The sequence below is a fragment of the Syngnathus scovelli genome, chromosome 9 (assembly GCF_024217435.2).
Source record: "Syngnathus scovelli strain Florida chromosome 9, RoL_Ssco_1.2, whole genome shotgun sequence".
Lineage (NCBI taxonomy): Eukaryota > Metazoa > Chordata > Actinopteri > Syngnathiformes > Syngnathidae > Syngnathus > Syngnathus scovelli.
In genome coordinates this window covers 6201716-6217307 of record NC_090855.1, presented here as the reverse complement: position 1 = coordinate 6217307, position 15592 = coordinate 6201716, and the positions used below count along the sequence as shown (strand labels likewise).

General features: G+C 36.9%; 1 protein-coding gene across 1 annotated transcript; it reads left to right on the top strand.

The window, feature by feature from the left end:
• Positions 1-854: 854 nt before the first annotated feature.
• On the top strand, positions 855-14876 carry slc6a3 (solute carrier family 6 member 3). The gene is made up of 16 exons (XM_049730281.2): positions 855-1123; positions 1982-2104; positions 2633-2843; positions 3352-3483; positions 5366-5582; positions 6013-6151; positions 6347-6481; positions 7198-7301; positions 7745-7869; positions 9170-9282; positions 9640-9768; positions 9950-10049; positions 11817-11917; positions 12557-12724; positions 12834-12905; positions 13028-14876. Exons 2-16 carry the CDS (start codon positions 2018-2020, stop codon positions 13049-13051), a joined length of 1857 nt encoding a protein of 618 aa, XP_049586238.1. The 5' UTR covers positions 855-1123; positions 1982-2017; the 3' UTR covers positions 13052-14876.
• Positions 14877-15592: the final 716 nt, after the last annotated feature.

Here is a 15592-nt window from a genome sequence, read left to right as displayed (position 1 = left end):
CCCGCAACCCCATGGGGACAAAGCGGTACAAAAAATGGATTTGTGAGGTTGAGGTGTCAGAACTTATTATAGGACAACTGGACATTTCAAGTATAGATATCTGTAGTCAGCAACAGCTGTGTCATAGTTACTGATCTGCTACTGTATATTAATTTATTTAAATTCACTGTTTTTACTCTTTGTGGTCATTCTATTGCTACATGCAAAGCGCTTTGATACAGCCGCAGTTGTAAAATACATTGTTACACTTCAAGTTGTATGTATATTGTATTCTATTGTAAAAGTTTTAGTACATTTTGGGTCCATCCTCAAATTTCATCTCATTTTTTGACTATTGTTCTCTTCCCACACACTTCCTCTAGGTTCATACGTATGTTTTATGACTGTGATGCTGTTGAAGAAGGTAATGTGACTGAAATCTTCTCTTTAAATGACAATTTATTTGGTCCTATAAGCATAATGTCAGAAAATACCCCCACACATTGAGGTGGATTGACACCTTGATTAAATACTCCGATCTATGAAGGGGTTAATGGTGCTACATCTACTTTCACGACATTGTAGAAAACTATAGTTTTTGTTAGTATCAACATAAGCATATTCAATTTGATGTTGGCAAAAACAGAAAGTACTTGTGAATATTTTCTGTTTTTACGTCCTCAATTTCCAGAGAGATGGGATGATACTTATCAGAAGAAATTTACAGTGACTTGGATCGTGAAGAGGACAAATAGACAAAGGCATGGTGAGGATGGGAGGAGGGAGGGGTCAGAGGGACTGGAGGGGGGTGGGGGGGTGTTGTTGATTGTTCCTCATATTTCAAGAGTGGTCCTGCAGACAGATCCCCACAGCAGACCACACGGTCTTCTGGTAGCCAAAGAGGATTCCACTTCATCATTGACTAGCAGTTCTTTTGATCTTTTTGTGTCTTATCCTTATCTGTCACTGTGTTTTTTTGCACTATTTTTGTTCATTTCATTTAGAATAGTTTTATATGATTTTTGATATATAAAGTTAATATGTCATTTATTATTTTGTAGCCAAGTAAGGAACCTCAACACAACTGGAAGGTGACAAACGAAATTTTCAACAGAGGGAGCTTTTCACTTGATACTGGTGAACGGTGAGTTTTCCATCAGATGATAATTGTTTGCATATATATGTATACTAGTATATATGAAAATAAAATTGTATGTCAATTTAGTCTTGCAGTAATGTTTGCAAAGTATATTATAAATAGTTTTTATAGTGAAGTCTTTTGAAATTTAAAGGATGTTAAATTGATTAAATCTCAAACAAAGTTATACTATAAACATGGTAACCTTTTTTTTCAAATGAACTTCTTAGGTGAAATATAACACTGCCGTATATATTTCATGTTTGTTTGTTTTATAATTTATTGACTGTATATTTCTGAATTTGTTGACTTGGGAACTTATACAGGAGACTAATAGTTTATTTTACAGTGCATTCTACTCAGCTAATTTTAGTGAAGCAAAGCTGAATTCGATCTAAAAAGTGAATGTTGTGCCGATTTTATTGGGTGTTTGCAAAATGGCGATCAACAAGTGTGAACTGTAATGAGTGTGCAGTGTGAGTTCCGCATCACTCCCTGTTGAGTTTTGACAATATTTTCTAATAATTTCTTTGTATGCAAATCCAGAAACAAAGTAATCACAACATGCTCAGAATTAACAGCATTAAACAGTTTCAAATAAATTTATTTAGGCTGAGCGTATAACATTTGGACTGCATTAGTGGGGTACTAGTTAGCACGACAGGCTCACAGTTCTAATCTTACGTGTTCAAACCTTGACTCCGGCCTTCCTGTGTGGAGTTTGCATGTTCTCCTGCGTGCATGGGTTTTCTCTGGTACTCCGGTGTCTTGCCGTATTCCTGGATCTCCATTATTAATGCAGGGGAATAGGTACATTTTATTATGTTTATTCTACATTCATCTTCCTCTGTTTTCTATAATCAGGGTCATTTGCCTTTACCGAAAGCTGAGTACCCCTCCATGCTGAAGGATAGAGTCCCGGTTAACCTGATGTCATCAGTCGTAGCCCCAGAAAAAAGCCCTTCCAATGCTATGGGTGCAAAAGAGGTCAGTGAAGATGTTCAGCATGTCGTATTACGTGTGGTGTGCTATACTGTAACACTGTCATTGTCGTTCATGAAGTGCTAAATCTGATTATAGTGTGGAAAGTGAGAGAACATTAACATTTGTAAAATTACATATTATATTGTACTCATCCCATCTAATTACGTTTTTTTATTGATCTGTTGTTTTATTGTGGTACCGAACTGCACCGTATTACATTGAGAGGTCGTTTTGATATTTTGGTTCCTAGAGAGAACAAGTTGAACAGTGTGAACCGTCAGTGTGTATGCAATGGCATTCTACACCAGGCATCTATCAGACTGTAGAAGCTATAATAAAGTCAGTCAAAAATAAGCTTTACCACGTTTTTTTTTTTTTTTTTTTTAAATAAAGCTTCTAATGCCGTATTATTATTCAAATTCATTCTGATACATTATGCTAGAAGTCAAGGAAGAAATAGAAAACTATTTTGACATGCCCAAACCACAATGGTGGATATGGTAACTCATGATAACTCATGGTAACTTCCAGGTGGAGCTGATCCTTGTGAAGGAGCAGAACGGAGTTCAGTTCACCTCTACCACCCTTGTGGCACCGACCACGACTCAGACCAGCCCCAGTGGTGAGGAGGAAAGGGAAACTTGGGGAAAGAAAATTGACTTCCTGCTATCAGTGATTGGATTTGCGGTGGATCTCGCCAACGTCTGGAGGTTTCCTTACCTCTGCTACAAAAATGGGGGAGGTGAGTTTAAAGCTGATGGCTGAGTTTGGGAAGTTGGATGTAATGGGGGGAAAAAAGAGAGGAATGGGTAGTATGACAGAAAATCAGCCTCCTCTATTAAAATAGTTGAGGTGGAAATGAAGGGTGACACTGTTTACATTTGTGGTTTCATTGAGAGAGATTTGACAAAGGTGAAATGAAGGTGGAAGTTTTACATGCTTGAATTAAGAATGTTTCCCATTTTGTAAGGTTGTAAGTGTGTATCATCTCCTGTTTCTTTTCTCCAATTCTAACCCTTTCAAGAGATCAAAATAAGGATAAAAAAGCAACCACAGCTGCTCTGAATAGATTAGCTCCAACAATTATGGTCACTAATTATGGCTGTTTAACATAGAGCTCTCATTAGGTTTAGAAGCTGTAGCCATCGTCAAGCTCACACCCCGTTCTGAAGGATGCTCAGTGCTACTAACATGCATTATTGACATGTCTGTTCAGGAAATAGAAATAAAACGTGTCTGTGTGTGTACAGGTGCTTTCTTGGTTCCATACCTGTTCTTTATGGTGATAGCGGGCATGCCTCTATTTTACATGGAGCTGGCTCTGGGACAGTACAACAGAGAGGGAGCCGCAGGGGTCTGGAAAATATGTCCCATATTCAAAGGTAAACGCACATTAGCTACACCAGCACCCAATACGCAAGTATCTAAAGCTGTTAATATTGAATCTAATTTCTAAAGATAATGCTCAATTTTAACAGTCAAAATTATGAATTTAACAATATGGATCATACTGTGAGCCATTGTACTATACTATAATATGACACTTAGCTCTTGTGACGATGCAAAACTTCTGTCTACAACAATCTGTTTCAATTGACTACTTTCTTTGATGGTACAAAAGGAACGTTGTTATTCTAGAGGCTTCTCCCTTCAATCCCCACTTTAGGAGGTGGAATACATGCTCTCTTGGAATAAGGTCGGGGATTGACTTAGCCATCCAAAGGCCCAATCAAAGAGAGAATTGGAGACGTAATAGACTAACGTCATCACTTGGAGCTGCATGCATGCAGCCTATTCTATACCCGTTTAACTTTTTAACGAGCAATTCATTCTGCTTTTACAATCTATAGTTAGCATAAACGTTAACGTTAATGTTCGCATTTTATGGGACATTATGGTTGACCTCCCCTAAGCAACATGATTCAATTAGCCAGCAAAATTATCAATATTAAAAACTACTCTTGTATTGGTACCCAATTGTGTGGGTGTTACCCTAATGTCAGCATATATACTGTAGTACATGTTTTGCCTGCGTGATCCACTTAATCCATCAAAGTCTGTCCATGTGTCCATGTACCTTCCCACTACACTGTCAACTTGTTGACTTCCCTTCAATACCTACATGTCCATGTGTGTCTGCTTGTCTACCCACTTGCCTGCCAGTTCTCCTTTTGTTCACTTGTCTTTGTCAAGCACGGACAGGCATTGTTTATCCTCCCAGAACATCAGGTTCGGATTGCAGTCAGATGGAAAACAAATGAAAATTAGGCTTTTAGACTGTTGTCTCGATCGTCTGGATGCTTTTGTCAAACAGTTGCTGACAATCTCTGCAGGTTTCTCTTCAAAACAATATTGGTGAGCCAGGATGCAATTTGCTGGGATTATATATTTTTTTGTATATAGGTACTTCTTTCTTTTTTAAAATCTTTTTCCTACTTCATCTTTGTTTTTTCCCCTCATTTTGTTGTATTTATTGATCTATTTTTGTATTACCAGCCATCAATTTTATATGTATACATAAGTGCATATACATGATGATGATCTGTCTCCATGCAAATTTAGTAACAGACCATCACCAAGACCATCTGTTGCTTCTCAGCATGCCACCAGACACCCATCCTGTATCCAATAATGTCCTTGTCAACCTGAAGGTGGCTCATAGTTGTGTTTAAGCCCCTTGTGGGTGACAGGGAGAGAGCGTGTGGATGTGTGTTTGTGGATGCGTGTCTGTGTGTGTGTGTATGTATGCAAGCGTGGGCCTCATGTCTGTGAACATGTGCTGTCCGTCTGGGTTCCTCAGAAGACATTGACGTTCTAATCACACACTTCACACACTGTCATTCTCTGCCTCTCAGTGGGGGGATAACAGTAATTATTCAAATGCATACATATACATGCCCATATTGGCAGTAATTATTCTGATCAACAAGATGACCCCCCCCAAGATCAATTTATCTGAAGAAAAGGGAGGAAGGGTGAGAGTCAGTGTAGATTGACACACTGTGAGGCTGCATGCTGTTGGACAAGTATAGCTTCCACAATTCTTTTGAATTCTAATTTGGCTCTGGTAATTTTTCACTTTTGCAACATCACTGAAAATGAAACTTCAACTGAAACTTAAATATACAGTATTGTTGATTCTTGCCCTACATTATATCAGGCAGTTGTTATATTCACAATGAATGAATGCACATATATATTTATTTCACTTTCAAATGTCATAATGTTTACTTTAAATGATGAATGACCGTTCTTGTGTCACAGGTGTTGGATTTACAGTGATCCTCATTTCCCTTTATGTTGGCTTCTACTATAATGTCATCATCTCTTGGGCTCTCTACTACCTCTTCTCCTCATTCACCAGCGAGCTCCCCTGGGTGCATTGCAACAACTCTTGGAATAGTCCAAACTGCTCTGACTGGGCTGACAACAGCACAATCAGTGACATTTATAAGGCCACACCAGCTCAAGAGTACTTTGAGTAAGTTAGCTATTTTAAGATGCAATCAACCCCTATTTCAAAGAGATTTGTTTAAAAGTGTGTTGAAAGAAGGAGTCTGGTCATAAATACTACTTAGGGGTCACTATAATCAGATGGCAGTGCACTAGTTCCAGTGAACCACCAGCAGACATGACTGCATTTATTGTCAGAACCTCGCTGGAATAATCTAAATCATCGCATTAAGGTCCATTTTTATACCTTGATCAAGGTCTTATTTTATCTCATAGAATTGATTGTTTATTATAGACACACACCCAAAGGGTATACTTACATTAAAATATCTCATATTGGTTTTACAGTTAGTCATCAAGAATCGTTCATTTCCTAGATTTGTTTAAATCTGATAATTTTGGATATTTCAATCGAAGCAGTGTACTCTTGATTTTCACCAGAATATTCCTTCCCATAGGCGAGGGGTGCTCCACATTCAGGACAGCAGCGGTATTGATGACCTGGGTCGCCCACGATGGCAGTTGACTTCCTGTCTCGGTGTGGTCATTGTTTTGCTTTACTTCAGTCTGTGGAAGGGTGTCAAGACGTCCGGCAAGGTATGGAATTGAAACAGAATTTTGTGTTTGTGTGTGTGTACAGAAGATTTAAAGATGTAACTGGGTGTTTTAAATTGAACTCGCTCCGATACAGTAGTCGAATTATTGTGTGGCCATCTTGATGTCTATAAAGTGCATATTGTAACTACTTTTCTGAGTGTGCATGTGTGTATTTGTCTTCTTTGACCCTCTCAGGTTGTGTGGATCACAGCCACCATGCCCTATGTCGTCTTGACTGTGCTGCTCATCCGCGGAGTCACCCTGCCCGGAGCCACGGATGGCATTAAAGCTTACCTTTCTGTCGACTTCCTAAAACTCTGTGATGCCAAGGTGAGAGCCAAGTGGAAAACAGGAATCAGTAAGGATATTTGGGTGCAGAAAAAAAAAGAAGAACACTGGGGATAAAAAATATGATTGCAAAATACAATGCATACATCTATTTTTACATAGTTAATTTTTTTAAACTTTATTGGTAAATTTTCCTATAATAGTTCCTCATTGTGTTTCTATAAAAGTTGAAAAATTGTAATATAAGTTGTAGCATTTGTCCCTACTCAAATAATCAATTTTACAAATATCTTCCGAAAAAAATGTCAATGGTCCCTTTCTCGGGGTCAGAAACTTCATGTAGCCATGACGGCGTGAAACAGTTAACGTAGTGGCGCTAATCATAACTTTGAAATTATTTCTTCTATTCAGAAAACCAATGAATTAAATATAAGGGTTACATACAAACAACCATTTTAACCCAGCCGTTGTATTTACCTTACTCGAGATCATCAAGTATCTGCAACTAAATACTCAGATATGGAAAAAAAAAAGGGTGTGAAAAAGAGAGAAACATTGCAGGGAATTGGAGAATTAGATTAGATAGATGCATGGCTCTGTAATTTGCAAAATTACCCCTGTATTCACCAGCGTCTTTCATCTATTGCCGTTGAATGAGTTTCCTGCAATTATCCCTAATAATGGCCTTTTTTCCTCTCCTGTGTCTTTTGTTTGCCGCTTCACACAAGTGCACCTTTTCTGTCGCCCTTCCCCCCCAGGTTTGGATCGATGCCGCCACGCAAATCTGTTTCTCACTGGGAGTTGGGTTTGGTGTGCTAATCGCCTTTTCCAGCTACAACAAATTCAGCAACAACTGCTACAGGTAAAGAGACTCGCACGTGGGAAGTTGCCTCGCACGCACGCACACACACACGCACACACAAACAAGGCACAAACACACAGACAAGGCAACAGGTGAGTTACAATACCCTTTGAAGCTCCTTGAAACCTGCCATATATATTATTTCCACACAAACTGAAAAATTTCAAACAAAAACTTCCAAAAGCTTTGTTTGTTTTTAATTGGGTGTATACATTATGTTTTGTTTGTGTATAATGCTGGAGCATCTTTATTCATCAATATTGGAGATGCCAGCAATTTTTACTATTTGGGAATATACTGTATAATGCAGGTCTTCACTGGTCAGCTCTATCCACACGATGATGATGGACTAATTATGTTGGGATATGTTAGTTGATATTAACTAATTCTGCATTCTGTCTTTTCATATTGCATCTTCATCTGATTTGATTTTAATGATGCAGGGACGCCATCATCACGAGCTCCATTAACTCTTTGACCAGCTTCTTCTCTGGCTTTGTTGTCTTCTCCTTCCTTGGCTACATGTCATACAAGCACAATGTGGCACTGGATATGGTTGCAAGAGACGGTATGCTGCTATTTTTATGACACACAAAAATTACAGTTCGGGTTGAGTGACAATATTTTCAATTTGTTTTAAAGCATTTGTTTTTCATGCATTTTCTTCATTTATAAAGTTTTCTACTTAATGCTTATTGCTAACAGATGATTCAGAACCACTACATATTGTGCATCTACGTAAGTAGAAGAAACACGCTGGGGTTCAGAAATGTAAATAAACAAACTAAAAAAAAACATGAGAAGAGACCAAAGCAGACCAGCCAACCAATAAAAATTTACTTCTCGAGCATTTTATCTGAATTTTCATAATTTAATATTATGTGATAGATATCTATCTATATATCTAAAATATATATCTATAATGCTGTCGAGCCGAACCACAATATTTACAATGAAAATGTTTCGGTTTCTGATCTGTAGAAATTAATTAGATTACTCGTAGATGAGCCATTGAACTTGAGACACGTCAATCAAATATTAGCTGTTTTATGTAACAATCAAAATGCCAGTGAAACACCAAACAGACAGGTCTCTGCAATTAGCATATAAAAAATCACTGTGAAGTTATGATGTTTTACAACACTATCATAGGTAAAAACTTGGTACAGTATTGGACTGAGACAACAGCTTTTAAAAGCACCACTGTTGAAAACAACTGCACGATTATGTTAAGTCTAAATTGTGTGTCCACAAGCTGCCGTCAAAACATCATAAATCCTCCCGTTGATAGTTTTACTGAGGTAAAGGCCATTTGGTTATCCGTCTAAATTTAATTCAAGTTGCAGTCTTTGGCTGCCACTATGTCAACAGCATATTGGAGCTGTCCGTGGTGCTGAACTCGCAAAGCACGATTTTGACTGTATGTGTGTAATACGTACCAGCATTGTTCTATGATTAGCTCTGATACCATTTAACCTCTTGAAAGAGTAAAAAGGTTCAGAGTTACCAACCTATTCTTCACAACAAATTGACACTGGCTGCAATTAATACTAAACAGTGAGCATACATCATGCACAATGTAATGGAATCAAATACAAGCAATGTTTTAAAAATTCTGCTCTTACAAACAAAATAATGGCCCGTGTTGACGGACATTATCAAGAGGTATTGATTTAAAAAAATCTTGTTGGGCAGGGTTTGCTTCCAATTTATTTTTTTTATTTTTTTTTTGTTACAAGAAAACCAAGATATTGCGTTGGTGGACTACAAAATAAGATGTAGTAAATTTTTACACCACTTCATATTTTTTAAACAGCTCTTATACTGGACTTGATGATTTATTGTTTTTTTTTTTTTTTGGTGTTTAGGGGCTGGATTGGTGTTTGTTATTTACCCTGAAGCCATTGCCACTTTACCTGGGTCATCGGTGTGGGCAGTAATTTTCTTCATCATGCTCTTGACACTAGGCATCGACAGTGCCGTGAGTATGGAGTCACCTTCCTTTACAACTACACCGGACATGTGGAGGACGATGCCCACCTCTGCAAATTTCTAATGTTAAACTAATTGTATATTGTATTATTCTGCTATTGTCCTGTTTTTCTCCATTCTCTCTGTCTGTGCCCTCTTAAACCTTGCTCTGTTCAACCGCATGAACTCCCCTGTTGAACATAAAAATTGTTTCATCAGAAAAAGGCATTCGCCAATCTGCATAACCAAAGACAAGTTAACATCATTATAGAATTTCTTTTAATGTGCGGTGTTTAGGATGTGCATTTGAGCAGCTGTGTAAAAGACAGTCTTAGTGTTTATTCTCTTCTTTTGTTGTACTTTTTAGATGGGTGGAATGGAGTCTGTCATTACTGGTCTGATTGATGAATTCAAATGCCTCCATAAGCACAGAGAACTGTTCACCCTCTTCATTGTGTCCGGCACTTTCCTCATCTCTCTCTTCTGCGTTACAAATGCAAGTATCATGCAGAGACTGCTACTCAGGGGGTGTGGTACTACTACCACTAATATTTTCTGGAATTGTTATAATCTAATGAAATGTGAAGTTTAGTTATGTAATCGAGAGCTTCAATCTGCATACTGTAACACTCATTTCAGTATGAGTATTTTATCTCTGTTTCTCTCTGTCAATCTAGGGTGGGATGTATGTGTTTACTCTATTGGACCACTTTGCCGCAGGGACATCCATTCTGTTTGGAGTGCTTATTGAAGCTATCGGTATTGCATGGTTTTACGGTAAGAGAAAGTGAGAAACTGAGAAATAGAATGATAGGAGAAGAAAAGATCATTTATGTTGTCGTGGCGGGCAATGCCAATGTTTTATTAGGGCTCTGATGAAAAATCTGTCTGTATAGATGTGCTGTGACTCAATGTAACCCAGTTCTATTAGACCTAAGTGTAAAGAAACAAAAATGTCAACGCACACTAATGGTTTTCACCACTTTAGTCTCTGGCCACCTCAATGTGCCTCCTGCTTGAGGCATAATCTGTCTATTAAATGATCATTATCATGTCATCATGTTGTGACTGCCATTGTAAGGCTCCAGGAAATGGCAATCAATAGTGGCTCTCTCGTTTTTGAATATGCCACTCCAAACAAGTAGAAAAGATAAAGAGCAAAGTTGTTGCAAACAACTACTGTGGCCATTTACTGGAACATAAAAGCAGAAAACCTTAGTCACTTTCATGATGATAACAAAATTCTGAAATTTTAAACAACAATTATTGACAAAATACAGTAATAATAATCTCACTAGAAGTAATTCTTTTTTTTTTATTTCGATTCAATGAAAAAAGATATGAAGGAAAATTTGTTCTGGTTATTCAGTTATTATTTGATAATTTATTCGCTGTTATGCAATTATTAAATTAGAGTTCTGTACATAAATACCCTTGTTTTGGTTCTGCACTACACTTGACTTCTGCCTGTGTTCATTTGTGTTACACAGCAGTGCTGGTACAGTTTAGGTAACTGCATGTGGGATGCAGGAAATTCCCATTTGTCATAACCTACTCAGCTGGCTGATAAGTGAAATGACTTCAATCTAACTTTAGTACTCAATTTTACACAGGTCATCTACATTGTTACATGTAGTTTAGTTTCAGTTGTATACTACACACCTACAATATGTTGTCGTTCTTGTGACTACGTGACATAGCGTGCAGGGTTTTCTTAAGTGAGCAATAAATTCTCAAATGTATTTGAATTGAATTTGCATTCTCTCATCCATTATTAATTAATACATGCCACTATATATGCAGTGAACAATGTTTGTGTCTGATTGATTGAAATGTCTAAACAGCATCATGCAAAAATTATTATAAACAAAATCTGAAGGTCAGAAAAAAAAGACAGACTTGAACTTCTGTCTTGGGTTTGGTGGGGTTCGACCTTGGCAGGCCTGATAAATCAAGCCTGAGGCCTTGGTGAGCCTTTTTTTTTTTCTCCTCCCCCCCCTTTCCTCATAGCTTTGACAAGAACCTTTCAACCCTGGCCACTGTGGTCTTTCGTTCTTGTGTCCATCTCAATAAAAACCTCAGCAGCAAGAGATGCCTTCTGGGAAAGAAAGCTCTGGAAAGTGAACTGTTGTTGTATCATTTATAACTTGCGATTGTGTTTTTTTAAACAATTAAGAAATTTACCACAAAAGATACACTTTGAGACACTTTATTAAAATTTGAATTTAGGAGGATTTCTTACAAAGTAAAGCACTGCATTTAGTGGACAACCGAAGATATTGTAAGTCATACTGTGTACGTATTAAGGATGAAGTGAAGAGGGGTACTGAAGTTGTACATGTACACGGTATTGGCAAAGTCCAAGTACACTTATACTTTTTTTTTGCCAAATTGTTAGGAAAACATGTTGAATCCACACTCACACACATACAATAGCATAAGGTAACAGAATTTTTCCTGTTAGTCAGTGCTACACTAATGTGTTTTTTAATTTGTCCCAGACTGAGTTATTGCATAAATTCTGAGTGTCTGCTTGTGTTCTAGGTGTGGACCGATTCAGTGATGACATTGAGGAAATGATTGGTCACAGGCCAGGCAGATACTGGAGGCTGTGCTGGAAATTTGTCAGCCCTTGCTTTCTCCTGGTGAGTAACTCTCGTACCAGTGTTATAGGCCTGATTGATATGATTTATTGACCTTTTTCGCAGGAGTTTTTTTTTTTTTTACCATAAAATAACAAAACATATAACATACAAATTGGAGCATTCACAGTCAAATTCACATTTACGGCCGGTTTAGCACAGGGGTCAATGCAAAACTGAGAACTACCTTCTTTGGTATTGATTAATGCAAAAGTGATCGTCAACTGGTGGTTTGTGGCTCTCTGGTGGTCCATGGCAGTATTGCAGGTGGTCCACAAAATTGGAAATGGAAAATAATTGTAAAATTTCTAAAAATAAAATTGAATCATTATTTAGACTTGATATATTTTATAGCTAATTTTGTGAATCATTTGCCCATCCAAATGCAGCAGAGATTCCAAAAATAGACATGCAGACGCAAATTAATGGCCTGTACAGGTCTATCCTCCTTCGGTGCAGAATAAAATAATCTTTCGCCAAAACAGTGGTCCTCGAGTTGCTTCTTGGACATAATGATGGTCCCTTGGACAAAACCAATTGAAAACCCCTGGTTTAACATATTCGATTAACATAGCTTGTATATCTTTGGGAATGTGATTGGATCTGATGAAGTGATGATTTCTTCCACCCAATTCCTCTTAGTTTATGGTGGTAGTGAGCTTTGCTACATTCAACGCCCCCAACTATGGCACGTACACGTTTCCTCCCTGGGCTAATGTGCTTGGATGGTGCCTGGCCATCTCATCGATGACCATGGTGCCCCTTTACGCCATCTACAAACTTTGTAGCCTACCTGGAAAGTTTTGTGATGTAAGGCTGAGCCACTTTGTCACTCTCATGTTTCAGTAGTGTTGGCAGAATATAATTATACTTGGCTTTATTTTTTTACTTAACGTCATCCACCTTTCTACCGGTGCAGAGACTGGCTTATGCCATCACCCCAGAGACAGAACACCATTTGGTAGACAATGGTGAAGTTCGCCAGTTCACTGTACGTATGGATTTGTTCATGTTACAATATATTTTCATCATCAAAAATATTACAATTAACTAATTGATCTTTTGACTATTATTGGTTTGTGTAATTTATTGTCTTATTTTGTTCTCCCATAGCTTCATCACTGGCTGGTTGTCTGAATGCTGAAGTGAAAATGTAAATGAAGGAAGGGTGGATGAATGCATGCACAGCAAAGGTCTGAAATATGACAAAGAGGTGAGAGGAGGACTCAAAAGCAAGAGAAACTTAAAAGTGCCAGAAAAAAAAATCTTCTAAGAAATTATAGTGTGATTTTAATTTCAACTGTGCATGTGTAAAGCTGTGCGTAAACCCATTTTGGTTTGACATCAGTGAACTGGAAACTGGTACTGTGGTGTTCAACTTGCATCTTCTCTGAATACAGTAGTCTTCAAAAAGATGCTATCTAACTTTGGCATGTTGGTCATCTTCATTTTGCATGTAATAGATTAACTTTGTAGATCTAGAGGAGCAGATAATAGATTAACTTTGTAGATCTAGAGGAGCAGACAAAGCATCATAACAGGACAGAGAAGACTACTAATATTGCTGTTATAAATATTTTCAGTAGCATGCATGATAAAATCAACATGGATGGGATATAGTGTACTATAATTTGATTTCTTGAGGAGTCTAATTAGATTTTATGTTAAATAATTTCAGTAATGATTATGGAATTGCAAATATGTATTTACTATTTAGTGTTGTAACATACCAAATGTTGATTACAACTTTCTGAAATGTTTACAAGCCTATTTATTCGAATGACGTACTCTTATTTTAATGACTGTTAAAACTGTTCATTTAAAATATTTCACAAAATGTATACATTAAATGGCCTTATAGGAAATAAATATTAAAAAATATTCAGATGAAACAATCCCAACAAGACTTTCTAAAACTCAACGCTCAGATAAAATTAACATGCCTTTGATAGCAGTTTGAAAATATTAAAACTACAGAATAAAATATCATCAATATAAAAATGTAGATAATATAATAATGAGAATAAACTGAAAATATATACATAAAATATTATCAGAATAAAATTGCAATATTGTGAAGAAAAAAAGCAGTTTTACAAATATTTAGTTGTAATATACTTCCAATTTAGTATGTTTGGCACATCAACACTATCATAAGTAGGGTGTTTGATAGTATTTTGTCCTTAGAGAGAATAAACTGAAAATGGTTCACTTATGGGTTAGCCACAAAAGAAGTCATAACTTGACTGTAATGTCATTATAATAAAAATATAAATAATGTGGTATGAAATGTTATATGTGCATTAGCACTCAAAATAACACATGTAGTATCCAGACTGTTAATTTAAACAACCAAAGACTCTGAAAACATTAGATTTAACCATCACTGAGCTACCATATTATTGGTTACTTGTTCATGTTTATATATTCCATCCCTAATTTGATAGTTTGTTTCAATGAAAAGCTTTAATTTTAGTCATCGAATAGCACTCTTAAGACTGTTTAAAGGCTGCTCTTTGCTGATTAGGTAAATGGGTGGTGTGAAATGTAAATTAAATTATATATTGATAGCCTATGTAGCCTATGAGTTTATGTGGTGTTGAGAGATTTTATTGTATTGTATTTTATGATAGTTATGATGGATGTCAATTGCATTTATGGTATATAGACTAAACTATAAGCAGTGTTGAAAATGTATGTATGTATGTATGTGTGTGTGTGTGTGTGTGTGGGTGTGTGTCTGTGCGTGCGCGCGCGCGTGCGTGTGTGTGTCAAAGTGTTTACTTTGTTACTGTGAAGTTGATACTTATTAGCCTTAAGGATCTCAATGACGATTACATGGATAACCCAATTAAACTTTTGTCTGACCCAAAAGTCCTGTCAAGTATTTCAGCAATGACGTGATTTAACATTGTGCTGCATTCAGTCAACACATTAAAGGTTTCATAGGTGCTGAACTGAGCCCATGTGCTGGTGTATTTGGCCTTGTGATGTTTCTGACTGAAGCCTCATCTCATAAAGTATAATCTAATTGCTGCCATATGTTCACTAACAACAATATCACCTTTTTCCCAATGATTACATTACATATATTTTTACTATTGTTCTTTGTATGATAAAAAGGGCGATTTATTTTTAGTTTCATGTCACTGTTACGAGACAAAAAAAAGTGCATACATGGTACAGGCTGCAGTGTTTTTATTTATTTTTTCCAGTGCTCTAGCACCGTCAAGCGATTTTAAAAGAGAATTGCATGTTGTATTTGACAAAATCTTATTTTGCCACTTAATAATTATACAGTTTTGCACATCATACCGTCAAGCGGTTTTAAAAGAGAATTGCATGTTGTATTTGACAAAATCTTATCTTGCCACTAAATAATCATACAGTTTACACATCATATCAGTAATGACAGAATTACAGCAGCCTTATTTTCATACACTCACGCGAACGTGTTGATTAAAAAAATAAAAAGTCTGTTACAATTTATGTTGGTTGTGAGTGTAACATGAAAAGTGCCGTGTTAATAACAGTGTACATCTCCATGTCGCCGCACTTGACAACGATAGCAGATAGAACAAACATGTTTTTGTCACATATTCTGGATGTCACTGGCAACCATAGGCTTCCACTGGGTCTCTTGATGCCTAATTAAGTTTCTCTCCTGCGGAGTTGGGT